The 19,823-nt window shown below is 47.1% G+C and overlaps 1 protein-coding gene across 6 annotated transcripts in view; it reads left to right on the top strand.

Annotated features, from left to right (window-relative positions):
• PPP2R5C (protein phosphatase 2 regulatory subunit B'gamma) overlaps positions 1–19,823 on the top strand; it is a 1,282,082-nt gene that overhangs the window by 732,100 nt on the left and 530,159 nt on the right. For all 6 annotated transcript variants that reach the window (XM_085626348.1, XM_085626347.1, XM_085626349.1 and 3 more), the window contains one exon: positions 3,419–3,527. In XM_085626348.1, the coding sequence (XP_085482474.1) occupies positions 3,419–3,527 (109 nt within the window). The remainder of the gene's footprint in view (positions 1–3,418; positions 3,528–19,823) is intronic.

Here is a 19,823-nt window from a genome sequence, read left to right as displayed (position 1 = left end):
CCACCCACCCGCCCCGGTTTCTTCTCTTCCCACCCACCCGCCCCGGTTTCTTCTCTTCCCACCCTCCCGCCCCGGTTTCTTCTCTTCCCACCCTCCCGCCCCGGTTTCTTCTCTTCCCACCCTCCCGCCCCGGTTTCTTCTCTTCCCACCCTCCCGCCCCGGTTTCTTCTCTTCCCACCCTCCCGCCCCGGTTTCTTTTCTCTCCCCGCCCCGGTTTCTTTTCTCTCCCCGCCCCGGTTTCTTTTCTCTCCCCGCCCCGGTTTCTTTTCTCTCCCCGCCCCGGTTTCTTTTCTCTCCCCGCCCCGGTTTCTTTTCTCTCCCCGCCCCGGTTTCTTTTCTCTCCCCGCCCCGGTTTCTTTTCTCTCCCCGCCCCGGTTTCTTTTCTCTCCCCGCCCCGGTTTCTTTTCTCTCCCCGCCCCGGTTTCTTTTCTCTCCCCGCCCCGGTTTCTTTTCTCTCCCCGCCCCGGTTTCTTTTCTCTCCCCCTCCCCCCGCCCCCGTTTCTTTTCTCTCCCCCCATCCCCCCCCCCCCCGCCCCGGTTTCTTTTCTCTTTCCCCCCCTCCCGTTCTCGGTTTCTTCTCTTCCCCCCATCCGGTTCCCGGTTTCTTCTCTCCCCCTCCCTCCTGCGTCCCGGTTTCATCTCTTCGCCCCCCCCCCATGGTTTCATCCACCCCCCCCCCCCCCGGACCCGGTTTCTTCTCTCTCCACCCACCCCCCATCCTTCCCGTGGCAAGTTTTTCTTTTTCTTTTATCCCGCCCCCTCCCTCCCACCTACCCGGGTTTCTCCCCCTGCCTGGTTTTCTTCTCTCCCCTCTTTCTTCTCTCCGCCTCCCCACCCCTCTTTCTTCTCTCCGCCCCCCCCCACCCCTCTTTCTTCTCTCCGCCCCCTCACCCGCCTCTTTATCCTCTCCGCCCCCCATACACTCCCCTGGATTTAATAGAATCCTGAAATAGACTAGAGTGCCTTTAACCATTAAAGTATATTCTGAAATGGAAACATTTTATTTCTGGGCAGCAAAAGAGAATCTAATTCCACTATAAATGTTTCCACATAAATTCCTTCTATACATTCTTAATTTGTCAAAGACTGGCTTGTTCTTCCATCCCATAAAGGTTCATCTGGCAGCACTTTCAAGGTGTCTACAATTCCCAAGCAAAACCTTGCTATATCCTGAAAGGATTATTGTGGTATTGATTAAAAGACCATTTGACATTTCCTCCAAAACACAAATTGCCTCCAGAATTAAAGTGCACTGTCTTGGCTACATTTTATGTGTGCACCTTTTGAGCCAATACATGGAGCATCTCCACCTCCTATAATGGAAAATGACATTCTTTGTAGTCATGACATTGGCTTGATGAGCGAGTTTCAGTCTTTGTCATGCAATTATTTATATAGTACCACAGTGACATTAGTACAAACCCAGAATTCGTTCTAAGGTACCAGTTATGTTCCACTTGAAGCAGAGCTTTGCATTCCTTGATATAAAAAGATGCTTGAAATTTTACCTTCACAGCACTCGAGGTCACCGTAAGGCAGAACAGGTTTTTGTAGGTTTTGAACCTGCAAGTGACTAGATAAAAACTGACAACAAATCATGCTCTTGCAAGATGTATTGTAGCCTGCATCATGTTAGCTCATAACCTCATGAATCAGACACTTACCAGAACTGTCGAAGCTCATTCAACCAGGGCAATAGCCTCTATGAGAGCTGTCTTTGCAGGAGTCCATGGTAAAGACATTTGCAAGGCTGCAACATGGAAGACAACTCATGCTTTCACACAACACTGCTTCGTTGATCTAAAAAAAAAAAAAAACAAAGGGGTGACAGTGGAACAATCAGTGCAAAGAAACCTTTTTGCTTAAGGTAAGCTTCATGCCTTTACACACGATTTACTGTTTGGTAATTTTAATTCTAGCATGTGAATCTATGAAAGACTTACCTGTTTCACCAGTATTCTGGCATTGGTATCTTTCATCTAATCAAATGCATCCAACCCTTCTCCCCTTTTTTTTTTTTTTTTTTACCTGAGGTTCAACTATTAATTTACGGTTTAGAAAATTTGGCAGCTGGAAGCCTCTGTCAGGGGGAAGGGGCTAAGGCACCTGTTCTGCGATTAGCTGCAGTTTGGGTTCTTTACAATTCTGTGAATAGGATTAAAATGGTGTATGTGAAGTTCAGTGTTCCGGAGTGTAACTTACACTGCTATGTAAACATTTTTACCCAGGGTTCCCATTCTGGCAATGGGGAAAATAATTATTTAGGCTTATGGATCTATGAAAGATACAATCCTAGATTTGCAGATGAGCATCATATTACATTTTTGTGGAGTTCGCTGCCTTGTGGGTATGTGGGCATCTGTCTACACCTTCACCGGGAACAGCAGAGAGGGTCTGATCTGGATTTCCCAGTGAAAAGTCCAGCTCCTTAGACCCTCCACCTTTTATGAGTCACTGCTTTCATATTTATTCAAACGGTGAGAAATCGTTGAGACCTATTCATCAGCAGAACCGGTTACTCAGCTGTGGCAACACTTTCTGGGGGAGGCTCTTGTATAACCTGTGAATACTTATGGCCTGCCCTCTTCCCTGTCCTTTGGAGTTGAATTCTAGGTCTCATTTTCCATGTTGAATTCTGCACACTATGCATAACGGTAGAATATACTTTATCAACTGACCTAAGCACGGAGGGGTGCATTCTATAGTCTGCTCTACACTGTCGCTTTCGGGGTCGGGCGAGGCCATAGTAAAGTCCAGTGGCTCCATCTATCGACACTGGAAGAGCAATTGCAGTTATAAGTTTCCAGATCTAGTCTTGCTCTTGTGGGATTCCAAACTGTCAGGAATTTGTGGTTAGAAGTATCCAGCAGGAAAAACATCACCGTAGTTAAGTAACTTGTTCTCTATAAAATGTAATGCATTTGTAAATTTGTGAAATAGTGTCATAATGTAATACAGTTGTGTAACCCCCCCATATGATGTACACCTTTACAGCAAAATGTTGCTGCTCTATTTTTGTGCTACTTAAATATCAATATATGCATTGATTTCTATGTGATATTCGACTGCTTTGGAGTAAATACATGTATTGAACAAAGAAGAAAACACAGTCAATCAATATCTGAAAATTCATAATTTGCGCTTCACATGAAAAAGAAAGATCGCAAAGGTACCATAATCTTTGGGTAAATGGTATTAGATTTGACTCAGTGGATGCACTCAAACATATTTTTACAAATGTATCAAAGTGGTGCTTTAAAGAGGTTAAAAAGGTGACCCAAATACACCCTTGTTGGAGCCCTTATACTGTGCCTATGGGCTCGTCATTAAAACAATTGTAGATGCATGGAAAATAAAGGTGTTGTAAATTACTGTTCTTTATGTGGATCTTTATTAATCGAACTGTTTGATCTTGCAGTATAATAAATGGATTTGCCTTACCACTCAAAGAAGAGCACAAAATTTTTCTGTTAAAGGTGTTGTTACCTTTGCACAAAGTTAAATCACTGAGCGTCTACCATCCACAGGTAAATACTTTTATTAAAGTTTGTTCATGTTTTAATATTTTAAATAAATGTTTTTTATTTAGAACTTGCTATTTTTTGTTTTTTAACATAATGCCTTTTTTCTCTTTTAATCTTCTCTATTGTTCTAGATTTTGCTGTTATGATGCATTGTGGTAATGTTAGTCTTAAATCCATAGACCGGTTTCACTCAAGGTTCTTATTTGAGTGTTCAGTGAATTGTAATAGTTTAAGTTTGTAACAAGCTGAATCCACATTCTCTCTGCACTGGTGTAGGCTGGAAGAAATCCTGGAAAGTTGATGACCGTAGATTTGGATTTCAATCTGCACATTGGTTTAATGATTAAAGGCTATTTTGTTTTTTGTTGAATATTCCTATCTTATCCAGTATTAGGGTATCTTTCATAGATTCACATGCCTGAATCATTCCCAGTCGTCGAGATGGGAGTCCCACTGTAAAATATTCAAGCAGTGCCATAAATCCTTCATAGGATAGAAATGGCCCAAGGCCCTCTAAACAGTAGCCTATGTCCTTTTTAAAAAAGGACCAAATGTTGGCATCCATCCAATCCGCTGTTAGCACCTTCTAGAACACTCCCAGCAGAGGCAGTTCTCCTCAGTTTTTGACTGCATGTCGTGTGGAAGGGAGTCTCCCTGAGTGCTACTCAGTTTTCTTCTATTCAGCAAATCTAGACATCATGTCAGACAAGGCCTTTTCCGCCCTTGTAAGACCTGTGGGAAGAAAAGGGTCCATGTGGATGATCCACACAAGGAATGTATTGCCTTTATCCCAGGCATGAGGTGAGAGATTGTAAAATCTGTCGCACCTTCTCTAACAAGACCCTCCAGGACAGAGAGAGGGAAGATTGTTATTGTAGCTCCAAACCACAAAACAGCAATCTCGTTCTTCTGATGAAGAAGAGGACGGAGCTTCAACATCCCACAAGACGGCTCTGGACCAGGACAGATCCTCAGGTGAGAGAAGGAAATATTTTAAGCCTTTCCAGGAAAGGGCTTCAAGTAAGGAGAAGACTAACTACCAAACACTCCTCTGAACCAACTTTATCTGTTCCCTCTACACCTGTCAGGAAGGAAAGAAGATCACCCTAGAGCTTCCACTTCTGATCCTGTAAGTAGGAAACCCTTGAAGCCATTGTCGGTAACAATCTCTCTCTCATCGACGACAATATGCTGTTAACGGCAACGGTGACGACGACGGCGATCCAGTCTCCTATTCTCTCTACCAAAGACTCCATCTCGACTACGAGAGCTCCATCGTCGTCGAAGATTGTCGACACCCCTCCATCGACTACATTTCCGTCGACGAAGATACCGTCCACAACCGCATCGACGACACTGGTTATAACAGCACCGTCGACAGCACCATCGCCGAAGGAAGTGGCCTTGCCTATAACTTCTGCACAGTCGACGCCCCCGTCGACTAGGATTACTCAGGTCACTAGAGTAACATTTTTACACCCGTCTACGCAGGACTATAGCAAGGTGTAGCCTTCGCTTCCATCACATCTGTTGGAAGGGTATGTAGAAGATGATGATGACAGCCTCTATGGGATAGCTCAAGCCCATCTGAGCTCCATATGAAGTGCCAGGAGGATGATTAAGAGGGTGAAGATTATCAAGATGAGGCAGAATATTACCGTGAAGGGTATATGGCTCCACGTCATCAATTTAACTTACAACCCGAACCAGGCCCAAGGGATATGGCCCATCTACCGCCATCATTAATCGAGGATCTTCAAGCCATGTTGGCGGATTATAGACAAAGATTCCCTCCTCAGCAACATCAATCAGAAAACCAGGTTCCTCAAGCGGAAGAACCTGCAGGTGCAACAGGCCATCAACTGCCGAGCACACCTGTGAACATACCGGGCTCGGGGACATTGGACCCCGGAGCACAGAACACTTCCTCTTCGGAAGAAGAGGTAGAGGAAGTTCAGCTGCCAGATCCAGCATCTGCTCCTGATCCTTAGGATGACTATGTGATTCCAACACCATCCCTTCCCCCACACTTTTATTCAGACTCTCCTCCAGAAGATATTGAGGGTTTCACAACTTAATACAAAGGGCAGCCAACAGATTCCATTTGCCTATTTCTGTAAAGCAAACAGAGTGTTTCCAATACGATTTCAAAGGGGACACAAGAAAAGTAGAATGCTCCGTACCTATCATTGACCATATATGGCAGGAGGGCATCAGGATTCTGAAAACACCAGCATCCATACCACCGGTGCTGCCACGTGTGGAGAATAAATATAGGGCTCCGGATGACTCCATCTTGCCTTGTTGGTCATCCTAAGCCAGATTCCGTCATCTCCCAGGCTCTATTATTCCCCCCCTCCCCCCGGATAAGGAAGGGCATAGAATGGACATCCTTGGGAAAAGATTTTCTTCAATGGCAGCTGTGACAATCAGAGCAGCAAATGCTCTAGCCATTATTGACTGCTATGTGGTCCGACATGGCAGGACTAATAGACCTTATCCTGGAAGAAAACAGACAAGATGCCCACAAAATTCTGCTGGAGGGTGAGCGTGCAGCTTCAGAGACAATTAACTGTGCCTGCCCTTGACGTGGCAAATAGTGGTTTTAGACAGGTAGCAGGAGCAGCTGTACTTCGATGTCAAGGATGGCTAAAGGCAACCACATTTAGACCTGAGGTACAAGCAGAGGTTCTTGATATGGCTTTTGATTGTGAGTCACTCTTTCGAAAACACATTGATGAAGCTCTATTGGCAGTCAAAAATGATACGGACACCGCAAAGTCTTTGAGAGCTCTGCTGTACAAGAGTACCATTCAGAGATGCTAGAGGGCGAGGATTCGCCACCTACAAAGGAGGATACCAGAGGGCTCAACAATATCAGCCATACCAATCTCAATATCTGCAATCTTATAACCCTCCACCTTATAGTCGATCATTGGCGGCTGGTTTCTCTCGCCGGGGAGGCCACAAGCGAGCACCCCAATAATGCCGTGACTTAGGCAGAAAGCAATGAGCATGTCAGGGTACCAGCCCATCTTCCCTCCCTGCCCGTGGGTGCGAAAATCTCTGGTTTAGTACACTGGTGGCACGAAATAACATCGGATCGCTGGGTTTTGGACCTAGTCACCAATGGTCACACTCTAGAATTTATTCAGCGGCCACCAACCACTCCACCCAGGGGTCCCCCTCCCACTTATCTTTACTTATTGCGAAAGGAAGTCTTGACCATGCTTCTCAAGGAGGCAATAGAAGAAGTAACATTCGCTCAGAAAGGAAAAGGTTTTTATTCTCGATTTTCCCTAATAAAAAAGTCGGGAGAATGGAGACCGATTCTGGACCTAAGGAATCTCAACAAGTTTCTCAAGAAGCAGACGTTCAGGATGGTAACGATCTCCGATATTCTGGGCTGCCTTAAACAAAGGAGATTTAATGACTTTGCTCGACGTGGAAGACTCATATTTCCATATCCCAATCCACCCGAAGCACCGGAAATTCCTAAGATTCACGGTGGCTGGCACTCACTATCAATTCAAAGTGCTCCTGTTTGGCCTCAAATCAGCACCTCGGATCTTCACCAGGTGCCTGGCGCCATTAGCGGCAATCCTTCGGTCTCAGGGGTTTCAATTATTTCCATACCTCCATGATTGGCTGCTCAAAGCGGCAACGGTGCAGGAGGTCGATCGAACAACGAGAGCTTGCCTCAGTTTGTTCGATACGTTGGGACTTACCCTAAACAGGGAAAAAACGGTTTTGAATCCAACTCAAGTAAAATCTTATCTGAGAGCATCCTTAGACACCGTTCAATGCAAAGCGTTCTTGTCTCAGGAAAGACGAATACGTCTGCAAAGACCATATCAAAAAAAGTGGTCAGTTTTTGTGAGAATGTACAAATCGCTTCTGGGGATGTGCTCTTCAGCGATAAATCTGGTACCTCTAGCCAGACTGAAGATGAGGCCTCTTCAGGAGGAACTACAGAAACAGTGGCAACAAGCTTTGGGATTCTTCGAAGATGTAATTCAAATCACAGCACGGATGGTGAAAACACTACAGTGGTGGTCTCGGGCAACAAACCTCGTTGCAGGCCTGACTTTCCTACAGAACACCCCAGATTTCATTCTAACAGACGCCTCCATGGAGAGCTGGGGAGGTCATCTACAGGACTTGCAAATTCGGGGCAAATGGTCTTCGGCGCAGAGAAAGCAGTACATTAACAGCTTAGTACTCAAAGCCATATTTCTAACTCTCCAAGCTTTCCTGCCAATTATAGCAGGCTCCTCAGTGTTTGTGCGTACAGATAATACGACCAGCATGTACTACCTCAACAAGCAAGGAGGAACAAGATCCATTACGCTATCTCAAGAAGTGCAAGAATTATGGGAATGAACAACGCACCATGGGATCTCGTTAAAGGCTGAGCATTTCAGGGGTCTTCACAATACCCTAGCAGACTCGTTAAGCAGGTCTCAGTCCTGTTGCCACGAGTGGGAGCAAGAACAATCCCAGCTGGACAAGCTATTTCGAAAATGGGGGAAAACAGCGTTGGACCTTCTTCGCATCGGAGGAGAACGCCAAATGCCAGTATTATGCCAGCAGATTCCCTCTACCAGGGTCAAGGGGAAATGCCCTTTTAGTGCGATGGTCAGGGATATATGCCTACGCTTTTCCCCCTTCCCGTTAATTCACAGGGTGCTAAACAAAATGAAATCGGAAGACTGTGGTCTGTTCCTGATAGCGCCAGGCAATACTGGTTCCCAGAACTGCTCCTGCTGTTGGAGTTGAGGCCTATTCGCCTGCAGCCATCCTCAACGATGTTATCGAGGTACAAAGGCCTAGTGAATCATCCGGACCTACACTCTGTTCATTTGCACGCATGGCTCCTGAATTCCTGGAATTAAGGGACCTAAATGTACCGCAAGAGTGTACAGAAATCACTGCTAAATCCCGTGCTGGAAGCACTATCAAAACATATTGTTTGAAATGGAAAAGATTCGGTTTCTGGTGCGAAAGAAATAACGTTCGCCGACTGCAAGCCCCTGCTGAACAGATTTTGCTGTACCTCCTCTCTTGCTAAATCAGGTTTCACTTTCTCCTCAGTAAAGGTTCACCTGGCTACAATTTCCCGTTATATGTAATCTCCTCAAGCTCTTTCTCTCTGTGCATCTAGTCTTATAAAGCAGTTCATGAGGTCTTTTCCGCACATTTCCCCCGGTGCGTGCGCCTCCTCCAGAATGGAAGCTCAATGTGGTCCTGGCGCAGTTGATGAGACAACCGTTAGAACCAATTCACAAGGCGGAGCTTAAGTTTCTCACATGGAAGGTATCCCTCTTACTAGCTCTTACTTCTGCAAGGGGGGGTGAGTGAATTACAAGCCTTTACAGTCAAAGAACCTTTTCTACATTTCACTGAAAACTATGTAATTTTACGGACGAACCCGACGTTTATTCCAAAGGTACCAACACAATTTCACCTCAATGAGCCTCTGATATTGCAGTCTTTCTGATGGATACATCTGCCAGTGGATTCCTCACCTTGTGAATATCCCCTGCGCCAGCAACATTCGGAAACTTTTGTAGCAGTCCACGCCGATGTGGTCGAAAGCGACGTCACAGAGACACGGCTCCGCTCGCGACTCCGCTGACTTCACCGGCTCCATAAGAAGACCCCATCGGCGTGATGACATCAGTTCCCTTTTTTCCGCGCCGACGACGCCAACGGATTTCGGGAATCGTTACTGGTAGCTGTTCTGGTTACTTTGTATGTTTTCTGGATTTCTCTGTCTTTCTTCTAAAAATGTCGACAAGGAAGTCTGGGTTTAAGCCTTGCCGGGAATGTGGCAAGCACATGTCCATCACAGACCCACACGACGATTGCGTTTGGTGTTTGTCCTCGGACCATGTTGTGGGAGGTTGTTCGAGTTGCAGGAAAATGAGCTCGAAGGCTTTTAAGGAGAGAGAAGCAAAGCTCTTTATCGCCCGGATGAAGAAAAAGGAGAAAAGAAGAAGGTCGAGGTCGGCTTCCAAGTCGACTTAGGGACATGCTTCAAAGAGCAAGAAGCATAAGAAAAAGAGGAGGCATTCATCGCATCTTAAGGCTTCGACGTCGAAGTCGAAATCGCCTGCTCGACGTCGGAGAGAGTCAGTGTCTCCTTCTCCTGTTCCGACTTCGCCTCCGGTTCCATCTTCTCCGGTGCATTCGCCGGCTCCGGCTGAATCCCCGGTTCCGGTGTCATCTCCGACGCCGGTTCCATCTCCAGATCCTGCAGGTCCTCCGGCTCCGTCTCCGACTCCAGCCCAGGATGAGGATCGTCTGGCTCCGACTGAGTCTGTGACGCCGCTTGCTCCACCGTCGGCGCCGCCAGGCCCGAGTCCGGTGCTGCCTGACCAGTATCCTGCTCTCCCTACTCCAGGTCAGGACCCCTCGCATTATCTCAATGCGATGTATGGGGTGTTCTCACGGGCCATGTATACCTCTGGTGCACCGATGGGTCCGATGGCTTTCAATCTGGGAGTGCCGCAGGTTTACCCTCAGGCACCGTTTATGCCATTCTTCCCGGCGACGCCGTCTTGGCAGCTGCCGGCGCCGAGAACTTCGACGCCGCTTCCCTCTTCGCCGGCGCCGACTCGACTTCGTTCGACGCCGGCTGCTCCAGCTGATCCGCGTTCGACGCCGCTGCCGGCGCCGTCGGATTCGAACACGGCGCCGCCGACGCCGCAGGTGCGGATCCGTTCAAGAAGGGAGGCGCAGAGAGTGCTAGAGGAGAGACGCTTTCTGATGGAAGATGCTGAAGAGGGGGAATTGGTCGAATCCGATGAGGTGTTCGACGAATTGAAGGAGGCGAGTGGTCTGGATTTGTCTCCGGAGTGGGAGATCTCTCCGCCATCTGACGAACCCTCTAAAGACGCAGCACCCTATCATGCAGTAATTAGAAAGGCTGCGGAGTTGTTGGACCTTCAATTGCCATCCACCGAATTTAAGTCCAATATTTTAACTGAGGTGTTGCATTCTCCAACTGCGGTCTCAGAGCCTCTGTTGCCTTTTAACGAAGCAATTTTGGAACCTGTGCTGGATGTATGGCGCAAGCCTTTCTCAGCTCCTGCAGTCTCCAAGGTAGTCGCTAGAAGGTATAGGGTGGCTCCAGGGGATCCTGAATTTTTATCATCGCACCCTTCACCTGAAAGCCTAGTAGTTCAGGCGGCTTGTTCTGGACGGTCTAAAGGGGCTTTTCCTCAAGTCCCAGGGGACAGGGAGGCAAAAAAGGTGGACCAATCAGCTAAGAAAGTCTTCATCAGCCAGTATGGCTTTAAAATCTTCAAATGCGACTTGTCTGTTGGGGCGCTATATCCATGCGCTTATGGATTCGGCGCCAAAACTGTCAGAGGAGGATAGAGGAGGCTTCAATGAAGTTCTATCGGATGCCTAGGCGGCTGCTCGCCAGGTTATTCAGAGTGGCCTGGATACAGCGGACTCAGTTGCCAGGGTCATGGGGTCTTCAGTTGCCACCAGGAGGGGTGCATGGCTTAAGTCCTCCGAATTCTCATCTGATGTCCAGTCAACTTTATTGGACTTACCTTTTGATGGGTCTGGTCTGTTCGGGAAGAAGGCTGATGCTGCTCTCGAGCGCTTCAAAGAAAGTAAGGCTACGGCTAGGTCGTTGGGCCTTCAATCCCAGCCGAGAGGTACTTTCAAGAGGTACAGAGGATTTGGAAGGGCGAGTTTTCGTTCATATAGACCAACCCAGCAGCAGCAGCAACAGCAGCAAGGCTCCAAGGGATATAGAGGAAGACTTAGGGGTCGCTCACGTGGCCGGCAACTCTCCTCCTCCTCTTCCTCAGCCCCTCCCACCACCGCAAAGCAGCCCTAGATTCGACATTCCGGATCATGTTGGTCCTGTGGGGGGCCGGCTTACCCATTTTCTACAAGATTGGGAATCTGTAACTACAGATCTCTGGGTTCTGGATCTTGTAGAAAATGGGTACGCCCTTCCTTTTCGGGAATTCCCTCCAAATTACCCTCCTTGCCAAGGGGCTTGCTCGGAGGACCACAGTCTCCTCTTGCATGAGGAAGTCTTGAAGTTGTTTCAGAAAGGTGCAATAGAGGTGGTTCCAGAGCAGGAGAGGGGTCAGGGATGCTACTCCCGGTATTTTCTGATTCCGAAAAAGGACGGCAGACTGCGTCCGATATTGGACCTCAGAATCCTGAACTTCTACTTGAAACAGGAGAAGTTCAAGATGCTCACCCTTGCGCAGGTTCTTCAGGCGCTGAATCAGGAGGACTGGATGGTGTCGCTCGACTTGCAGGATGCGTATTTTCACATCCCCATTCTGAGGTCGCACAGGAAGTATCTCCGGTTTACGGTAGGGTCGCAACATTATCAGTTTGCGGTCCTCCCGTTTGGTCTTACTTCGGCACCTCGAGTCTTCACAAAGGTGATGGCGGTGGTGGCAGCCCATCTCAGAAGGTCGGGGATTTCAGTTTTCCCTTATTTAGACGACTGGCTGATCAAGGCGGAGTCGTCGGAGAAGGTGCTGTGCCATCTGCAGGATACAACTCAGCTGTTGTACAGATTGGGTTTTTCGATCAATGTGCCCAAATCTCACCTGGTACCCTCTCAGCGCAACCTGTTCATAGGTGCGGTACTGGACACTACTGTGTGTCGGGCATTCCCTCCTCCGCAAAGGATTCTCGACATTCAGGAAATGATTCCTTTATTTTACAGCAGAGCGGTCGTTCCAGTTCTGAAGGTCCTTCGCCTGCTCGGTCTGTTCGCCTCCTGCATCCTGTTGGTCAACCATGCACGCTGGCACATGAGGGCGCTCCAGTGGTGCCTCCGCAAGCAGTGGTATCAGCACAAGGGAACTCTCAGGGAGTCTGTGAGGATCTCCAGAGAAGCTGCAGCGGATCTATCTTGGTGGAGCGTGGAGGGCAATCTGTCCCAAGGAAAGCCCTTTCATCTACCTCCATCGGTGACCACAGTGATATCGGATGCATCCACTCTAGGGTGGGGTGCTCATCTGGGGGATCTGGAGATCAAGGGTTTTTGGTCTCCGGAGGAAAGGTTGCTTCACATCAACCTTCTGGAGTTACGGGCGATACGTTTGGCGCTCAAGGCCTTCCTCCCTTCCCTTCGCGGTCAGTCTGTTCAAGTCCTGACGGACAACACTTCCGAGATGTGGTATATAAACAAACAGGGAGGAGTGGGGTCTCTTTGTCTTTGCAGAGAGGCCCTGCGTCTATGGTCCTGGGCTCAGGACCATCGGATTTGTCTGATGGCAAATCATCTGGCCGGGGTTCTGAACGTGCGTGCGGACAGTCTCAGTCGGCAGTTCTCCGCCGACCACGAGTGGAGGCTCCATCCGGAGGTAGTTCGTTACGTCTTTCGGACGTGGGGAACCCCTCGGGTGGACCTGTTTGCCACCCGCGAGAACGCGCACTGTCCGTTGTTCTGCAGTCTCCAGTATCCGTTGCAGGGAGCGTTGGGGGACGCGTTTCAGTTGAGTTTTGGGGCTCACGACTCCTTTACGTGTTTCCTCCCATACCCTTGATTCCTCGGGTTCTGAGGAAGATTCGCCAAGACCGGGCCCAAGTCATATTGATCGCCCCGGATTGGCCAAGAAGGGTGTGGTACACAGATCTTCTCCACCTCTCCTCGTGCCCTCCGCTCCGTCTCCCTCTGAGGGCAGACCTCCTCTCGCAGTCAGAGGGGCAGGTTCTACACCCCCACCTCCAGAGCTTAAACCTTCATGCCTGGAGATTGAACGGGGCAACCTGAATTCTTTCTCTCTCCCTCCAGATGTGGTGGACGTTATTTTATCGGCCAGGCGACACTCCACCAAATCCATATACTCCTATAGATGGTCTAAATTCGTTCTCTGGTGCGGAGAGAGGTCAATTGATCCCTTGAAGGCTCGTTTGTCTAATATTTTACAGTTTGCCCTTTCTCTTGCTCAGCAAGGCTTTGCTGTGGCTACTGTAAAAGGATATTTATCGGCTTTGTCGGCTTTCCTATGCCTGCCGGATCAGCCGTCCTTATTTAAATCACCTATTGTGCTTAGGTTTCTCAAGGGCCTTACGAATAAATTTCCTCCTACTCCCTTTATTGTACCTCAGTGGGACTTAAACCTTGTACTGACTTATCTTATGGGTTCTCCCTTCGAGCCCTTGCATAAGTGTCCCTTGAGACTGTTGTCTTTTAAGACAGTATTCCTCATTGCAATCACCTCGGCAAGGAGGGTAAGTGAGCTTCAAGCTCTTAGTTCAAAACCCCCATTCTTGACTGTGCATGCTGAACGAATGGTGCTCCGGACCAGGGCTGCGTTTTTGCCTAAAGTGGTAACTCCCTTCCATCTGGGGCAATCCATTACCCTTCCTTCCTTTTATCCTCCCCCACACCCTTCCAAGGAGGAGGAGAGACTTCACCGTTTGGACCCTAAGAGGGCGGTGAGATTTTACCTGGACAGGACAAAAGACTGCAGGGTTGATGACCAGCTCTTTGTGGGCTTTGCTGGCTGCAGAAAGGGTTGTGCGGTGCACAAGCGCACCCTGTCCAGATGGATTGTTCTATGCATCAAGATCTGCTACTCCCTAGCTGGTAAGGAGCCTCCGGAGGGTTTGAGGGCTCATTCTACCAGGGCAAAGTCTTCTACGTCTGCTTTATCTAGGGGTGTTCCTGTGGAGGACATTTGTAGGGCGGCAACTTGGGCCTCCCTTTACACCTTTGCAAAACATTATTGCTTAGGTACTGAGGTGAGGAGGGACGGGCATTTTGCTCGTTCTGTTCTTCAGGATTTTCTGGTGTAGAAGGTTGGACACCCTCCTCCGGGAGTGGGGACTGCTGTGGAATCTATTCACAAGGTGAGGAATCCACTGGCAGATGTATCCATCAGAAGAACAAGTTACTTACCTTCGGTAACGCTTTTTCTGGTGGATACAGTATCTGCCTGTGGATTCCTCACTGACCCACCCGCCTCCCCGTTGTCCATCCTTCTATACCAGTTATTCTATGGCTGTAATTCTTTTGATGGTTTCAAATGTGTTTCTTACTGTCAAGGGCATTATGTTATTCTAGTGCTTTGATGTTTATTCTCCACACTGTGTGTGTTGATAGGCATATTGTGTACTGTGTATACTGTTTATGTACATATTGCTGTCAGTCCGTCCGTGTGCCTCGAAGGCACGGAAAAAAGGGGGCGGAACTGACGTCATCACGCCGATGGGGTCTTCTTATGGAGCCGGTGACGTCAGCGGAGTCGCGAGCGGAGCCGTGTCTCTGTGACGTCGCTTTCGACCACATCGGCGTGGACTGCTACAAAAGTTTCCGAATGTTGCTGGCGCAGGGGATATTCACAAGGTGAGGAATCCACAGGCAGATACTGTATCCACCAGAAAAGCGTTACCGAAGGTAAGTAACTTGTTCTTCTTTCCAAATCAATCCAGCCCAGCAGAACGGGCATTGCATACATTGGATATCAAGAGGTGTTTGAAATGATACCTACACAAGATGAAGGAGATAAGGAAAACAGATCAGCTCCTGGTCTGTTACGGACAAGGAAAACAAGGAACAGCTGTAACAAAAGCTACGATCGCCAGATGGGTCTCATGCGCGGTTCAGTTCTGTCACGAAAAGGCTAACAAGCCTCTCACAGCAAGAACTAAAGCACACTCCACAAGAACAGTTTCTGCATCAGCAGCCATTTTTGCTGGAGTGTCATTAGACAATATATGCCCTGCTGCGACATGGAAGATTGTCCACACGTTTGTGAAGCATTACTGTCTGCAATCTACGCAACAAGAGGATGCAGCGGATGGTCAAGCGGTGCTGCGGCATCTCTTCAATTAAGGTCAGCTTCTTTGTTTGACATAAGAGGAGCGCTTTCTTTATTCTAATAAAGGTATTGCGTTAATCTGTAAATGTATAGATCAATGCATATATAACTGTTTGACTGTTTTTAATATATGTGAATGCTCGTGTATCTTGAAAGATTTATCTCAACAGTGGTGGTTTTAGCATTTTATTTTGCTGGAACGTTTAGTGCACGCATTTCATGCTAGATTTTAAATGATTATTAGAAATGTTTCTGGTATATGTCTATAGCATTGGGAGTTACATGTCTCTCTCCGTCCGCTGACGACAGTACAGTTTCAAGGTAATGCTTGCTTTTCTGATTCAGGCATGTGAATCTATGAAAGATAACCCAATACTGGATAAGAAAATAAGATACCTGTAACTACGGTTATCCAGTATTGGTACCTTTGATAGATTCACTTGCAACCCACCTCCCTCCCCGGGGAAGCAGTTCTCTTTAAATTTGGGATCCTTACTTCCCACTTGTGCTTAGAAAATCTGCAGAGAACTGACCTCTGCTGGGAGTGTTCTACAGGGTGCTAACAGCTGTTTAGATGGCCTTGGTCCAATTTAGCCTACAAAGGATTTAAGGCACTGCTTGAATATTTTACCGTGGGACTCCCGTCTCGACAACGGGAAATTATTCAGGCACGTGAATCTATGAAAGATGCAAATACTGGATAACCGTAGTTACATGTAAGTAACTTATTTTCGTATATTTTCTTTCCTTTCCTCGCACTATTACGGTGGCAAATGCACTTATTCGGTCATGGTTAGAGCTTACTCTGCCTAGGGTTACCGAACAAGAGTAGTCTACAATTATGGTCTTTCCAGCATGCTAATGTGAATCTCATTTTCACTGTGCAGAAATTAGTATATTTCCTTTTGTATTAATCTACTTCACTGCCTACCAGTCAGGAAACTGTTTTTCAGTCTGTCTTGCTTAAAGGATCTCTGACAATCTTGGACCCTTTTTTATTAAGAAATTCTCTGCTTGTACTTTAGGATCACAAAATATTGCTATTTCTTAAGAGTAGCAATAGAAAGCTTGGTGGCAGAACCTTCAAAGTTCAGGTTGCAGAAGTTGGAAATCGCAAACCTGACACGTTTGTTCCACTTGCATATCATGCTTAAGTTAAAGAAAAAGTTGATATCTTGTTTTTCTCAATAGCAGTGAACTCATTTAGTATATTCTAATCTTCTCTCCTGTAGATAGTTATTTTAGTAGAGCATAGAGTTGGTTGTTTAGACGCGTTTTATTCAACGACAAACACAGAACATAAAGCTATATGCATAAATCTCAGTGCTACAGACTTGGGATGGCCAATTCAGACTGCCCATCATCCTAAGGCTTTCAGTCTTACGTTGCTATCTTGCTGATGCATCTTTGGTTCTGCTCTTCAAGTTGTGATTTGCTAACAATGTTGATAGACACAATTATTATAGCAGGAGTGAAGCTATCCAGTTGACATTAAAATAGTGGAATGCATGGGTGACATCCGTCTCCCGAGATTTGAACTTGAATTTTCATTTTGACACTTTTCTGTCTAGTAGAAAGTTTCATGCAGTGAGTTTCACATGTTCTTTCTCCTTAAAAAGTGCTTCATTTGATGTGCATCTTGCCATAGTGCACGTTGCTGTATATACATGGTGCATTTCTGCCTCATGTTGGCAAAGAGGGGCCCTTGTGTCATACCATGATCAGAAGCAACTTTTATCATAGTACATCAAATATTTCCTCTGTTTCTCTACTGTCCCATTGTGAATTTTGTAGCAGCAACACACTAGCCACATACAGAGCAGCGCAGTGTGCCTGCAAGCTGCCTGCCTAGGATATAATCGGAGCAGGTGCATAGCAAGGACTGAGGAACATGATCCCATGAGCCTACATTAGTTTTGTTTCTTCTATCATTTTCCATTGTGATGCTTGCCTTGAGAACATGCAAAGCAGAGATTGTCATCATTCCCTGGAGACTGGTCCCCTTTTTCACCATTAGGCCATACAGTCTGAAAGAAGAAAAAAGCAGTCTCACAAGGAGAGCACGTAGCTCAGAACATGATTCAGTATGTGGACCCCACATGTGTCTTGGGGGGCCAAGTGGTGCTGCTTTGGTGGTTCACCTACTGGAGACATTGACTCAGCCCACTTCAGCGCCTCTTGATGACGGAGAATACCAGCTACACCCCAGACAGTCACAGTCTTGCTTCTAATGATCGCCTTTGATGTATAAACTCTTTCTGTCCCTTTATTATTTCTGTCTTGTAATACAAATAGCCATCTAGAGTTCTTGCATCACTATTTGCCTGCTTGAAGGGGGAAGTGGGGATGCGAAGAGGCAGGGTAATAGAAGAGATTGAGTATACGTGCACTATGTAGTTCTGTAAATGACTGAACCTTGCATTGCTGCCGCCTCTGCTGTAAAGATTTGTGTGAGGAAGAGTCTTGCACTGCTACCGTTCAAAACTCTACCTGTTCTATTTATAAGGTAAGTTTGTGCTTTGGCTTTCACTGTTGCACTTTTTGTAGCTTCTCTTCAATGGGATCCTCATCATAATCATAAGCATTGAATTGTTCTGCCCAAGAGCGGGGACCCCGAAGAGCATATTAAATTTTTTTGTGCACGTTGTACTTTTATTAACAAAAATATATATCTGGAGCCTATAACAAAGGCTAAAAATGTCCAAATTGCATTGAGTTTTCATAGCAAATCACCCAACAGTTACCAATGTAGTTCGTCTTAAACAGAAAAAGAAACCATAAGATGATTCAAAACCTTTATAACCTTTAAAATGGAAGGGAATATGAGACATTCTCAGCCCATAGGCTGCATTCGAAATACACCAAAACAAAAACTGGCACTGTGCCATTAAGACTTCACTGGACCCCTTGTATCCCATCATGTCTCACAGGTGACAGGTTTTTTTTTTACTTTTACATTTTTGTCTTAAATATCTCTTGATAAACTCCTGTTTCCAACTTTATCTGAACGAGCTCAGTGCCTAGCTGAGTGCCTAGATTAGTGTACTGTTTTTCTGACCGGAATTTTATATTTTCTGTCCTCATGCCTTCCCTTATTGTGATGTGCCCCTCTAGTGGAAATAAGGCGCAGACTGATCCCCACTGCAGTCTGTATCATGTGCCTTCCAGAGTCCCATTGCCCAGACTTTTGTCCTTATTGTCAGAAGCCCTCCAGCGAACACTGAAGGACAGACCAAAATTAAGGCTGCATGGACACCAGGAGAAAGGACTTGGAATATCTTGAAGCGTCCTTCAGGAGTTTAAATCCTCTTCCAAAGAGCCCTCCTCTTATCCCAAAGAAGCTCACAGAGGACAATCTCATGAAAGACCTGAGTAATGGCAAACCCACTTGACGTTGAGGGGTAGGACGTCCAAATCGGAGAAAATACCGGTTTGTTCGATGTCGATAGTGGCTTAGGATCAGTCTCGCCAGTTGATGTTGAGGTGCACATTGGCCTCGAGGGTTCCTTCAACGTCCAAGCCTCATTGTCACTCAGTCTAGAGATCATCACTACCGTTGAATCGTCGTCTGCGACAAAATGGCTGTTGTGGCATTCACCAGCGCAACCGCTCCGCCGACGCCCGTGCAACATCAGCCGCTGAATTCTAGGACTCACCAGTCAACATCGAAGCAGCCAGAAAAGTCAGTCTATCTGGAAGACGCCGTATTGACGACAAATTTTTCAAAGTCATCAGTGGTCCGATTTTACCATTGAGTAGGCAGAACTAAGGCCTTCATCACCAGCTAGGCCTGTTCCGGGGACACCTGTGAATCTCTCCCCACGTTGGCTGGAAAGCGTGCTCATATGGCGAGATCCTGTACCACAGAGTCCTGACTCAGACTTTTCGCTGAGGTACTCTCCATCCAGGGTTACCCCTCCTACACCATCACCAAAACGCACTCCTCTGCCTGCATTCCTACTGGACTCTCCAACACTTCTGGAGAGACGTGTGACTGCGCCGAAGTCCCTGCGCCGATGCAGGACTCCGTAAAGGCACATTTCAAGGTCAAAATCTGCTAGAACCAGGTCTACCTCCAGATCTCGATGATCTCATTATTCCAGGTCACAGACTAGGAGGCGTAGAATACTCTCCTAGTCAACCACTTCTCTATCCTCTGTGAGGTTTACTCTCCTACCTTAACGAACACACCACTAGCAAGAGTGTCTCCTGGTGGATGACATTACGACTTTCAATGAGGTTCTCATAAGAGACGCATCAAAGTGAAATTGATATTCCTGCGCCTACCACCTTGTCATTGGTTATTTTGAAACCGTGCATCACAGAGCTGTTTCAAGACCGGTATTACCTTTGGATTCCAGGTCTTTTGGAACCAGCAATGCAACTTTACTTGACTCTAGCATCTCTTAAGTGCAGCTCCATCGAGAATCCTCAAAAAAATATGAGGTTCCAGACCACGACCCTTTGTTCCCGAGGG

The sequence above is a fragment of the Triturus cristatus genome, chromosome 9, assembly GCF_964204655.1.
Source record: "Triturus cristatus chromosome 9, aTriCri1.1, whole genome shotgun sequence".
In the NCBI taxonomy this organism is placed as follows: Eukaryota; Metazoa; Chordata; class Amphibia; order Caudata; family Salamandridae; genus Triturus; species Triturus cristatus.
This window is presented reverse-complemented; position numbering and strand designations above follow the sequence as displayed.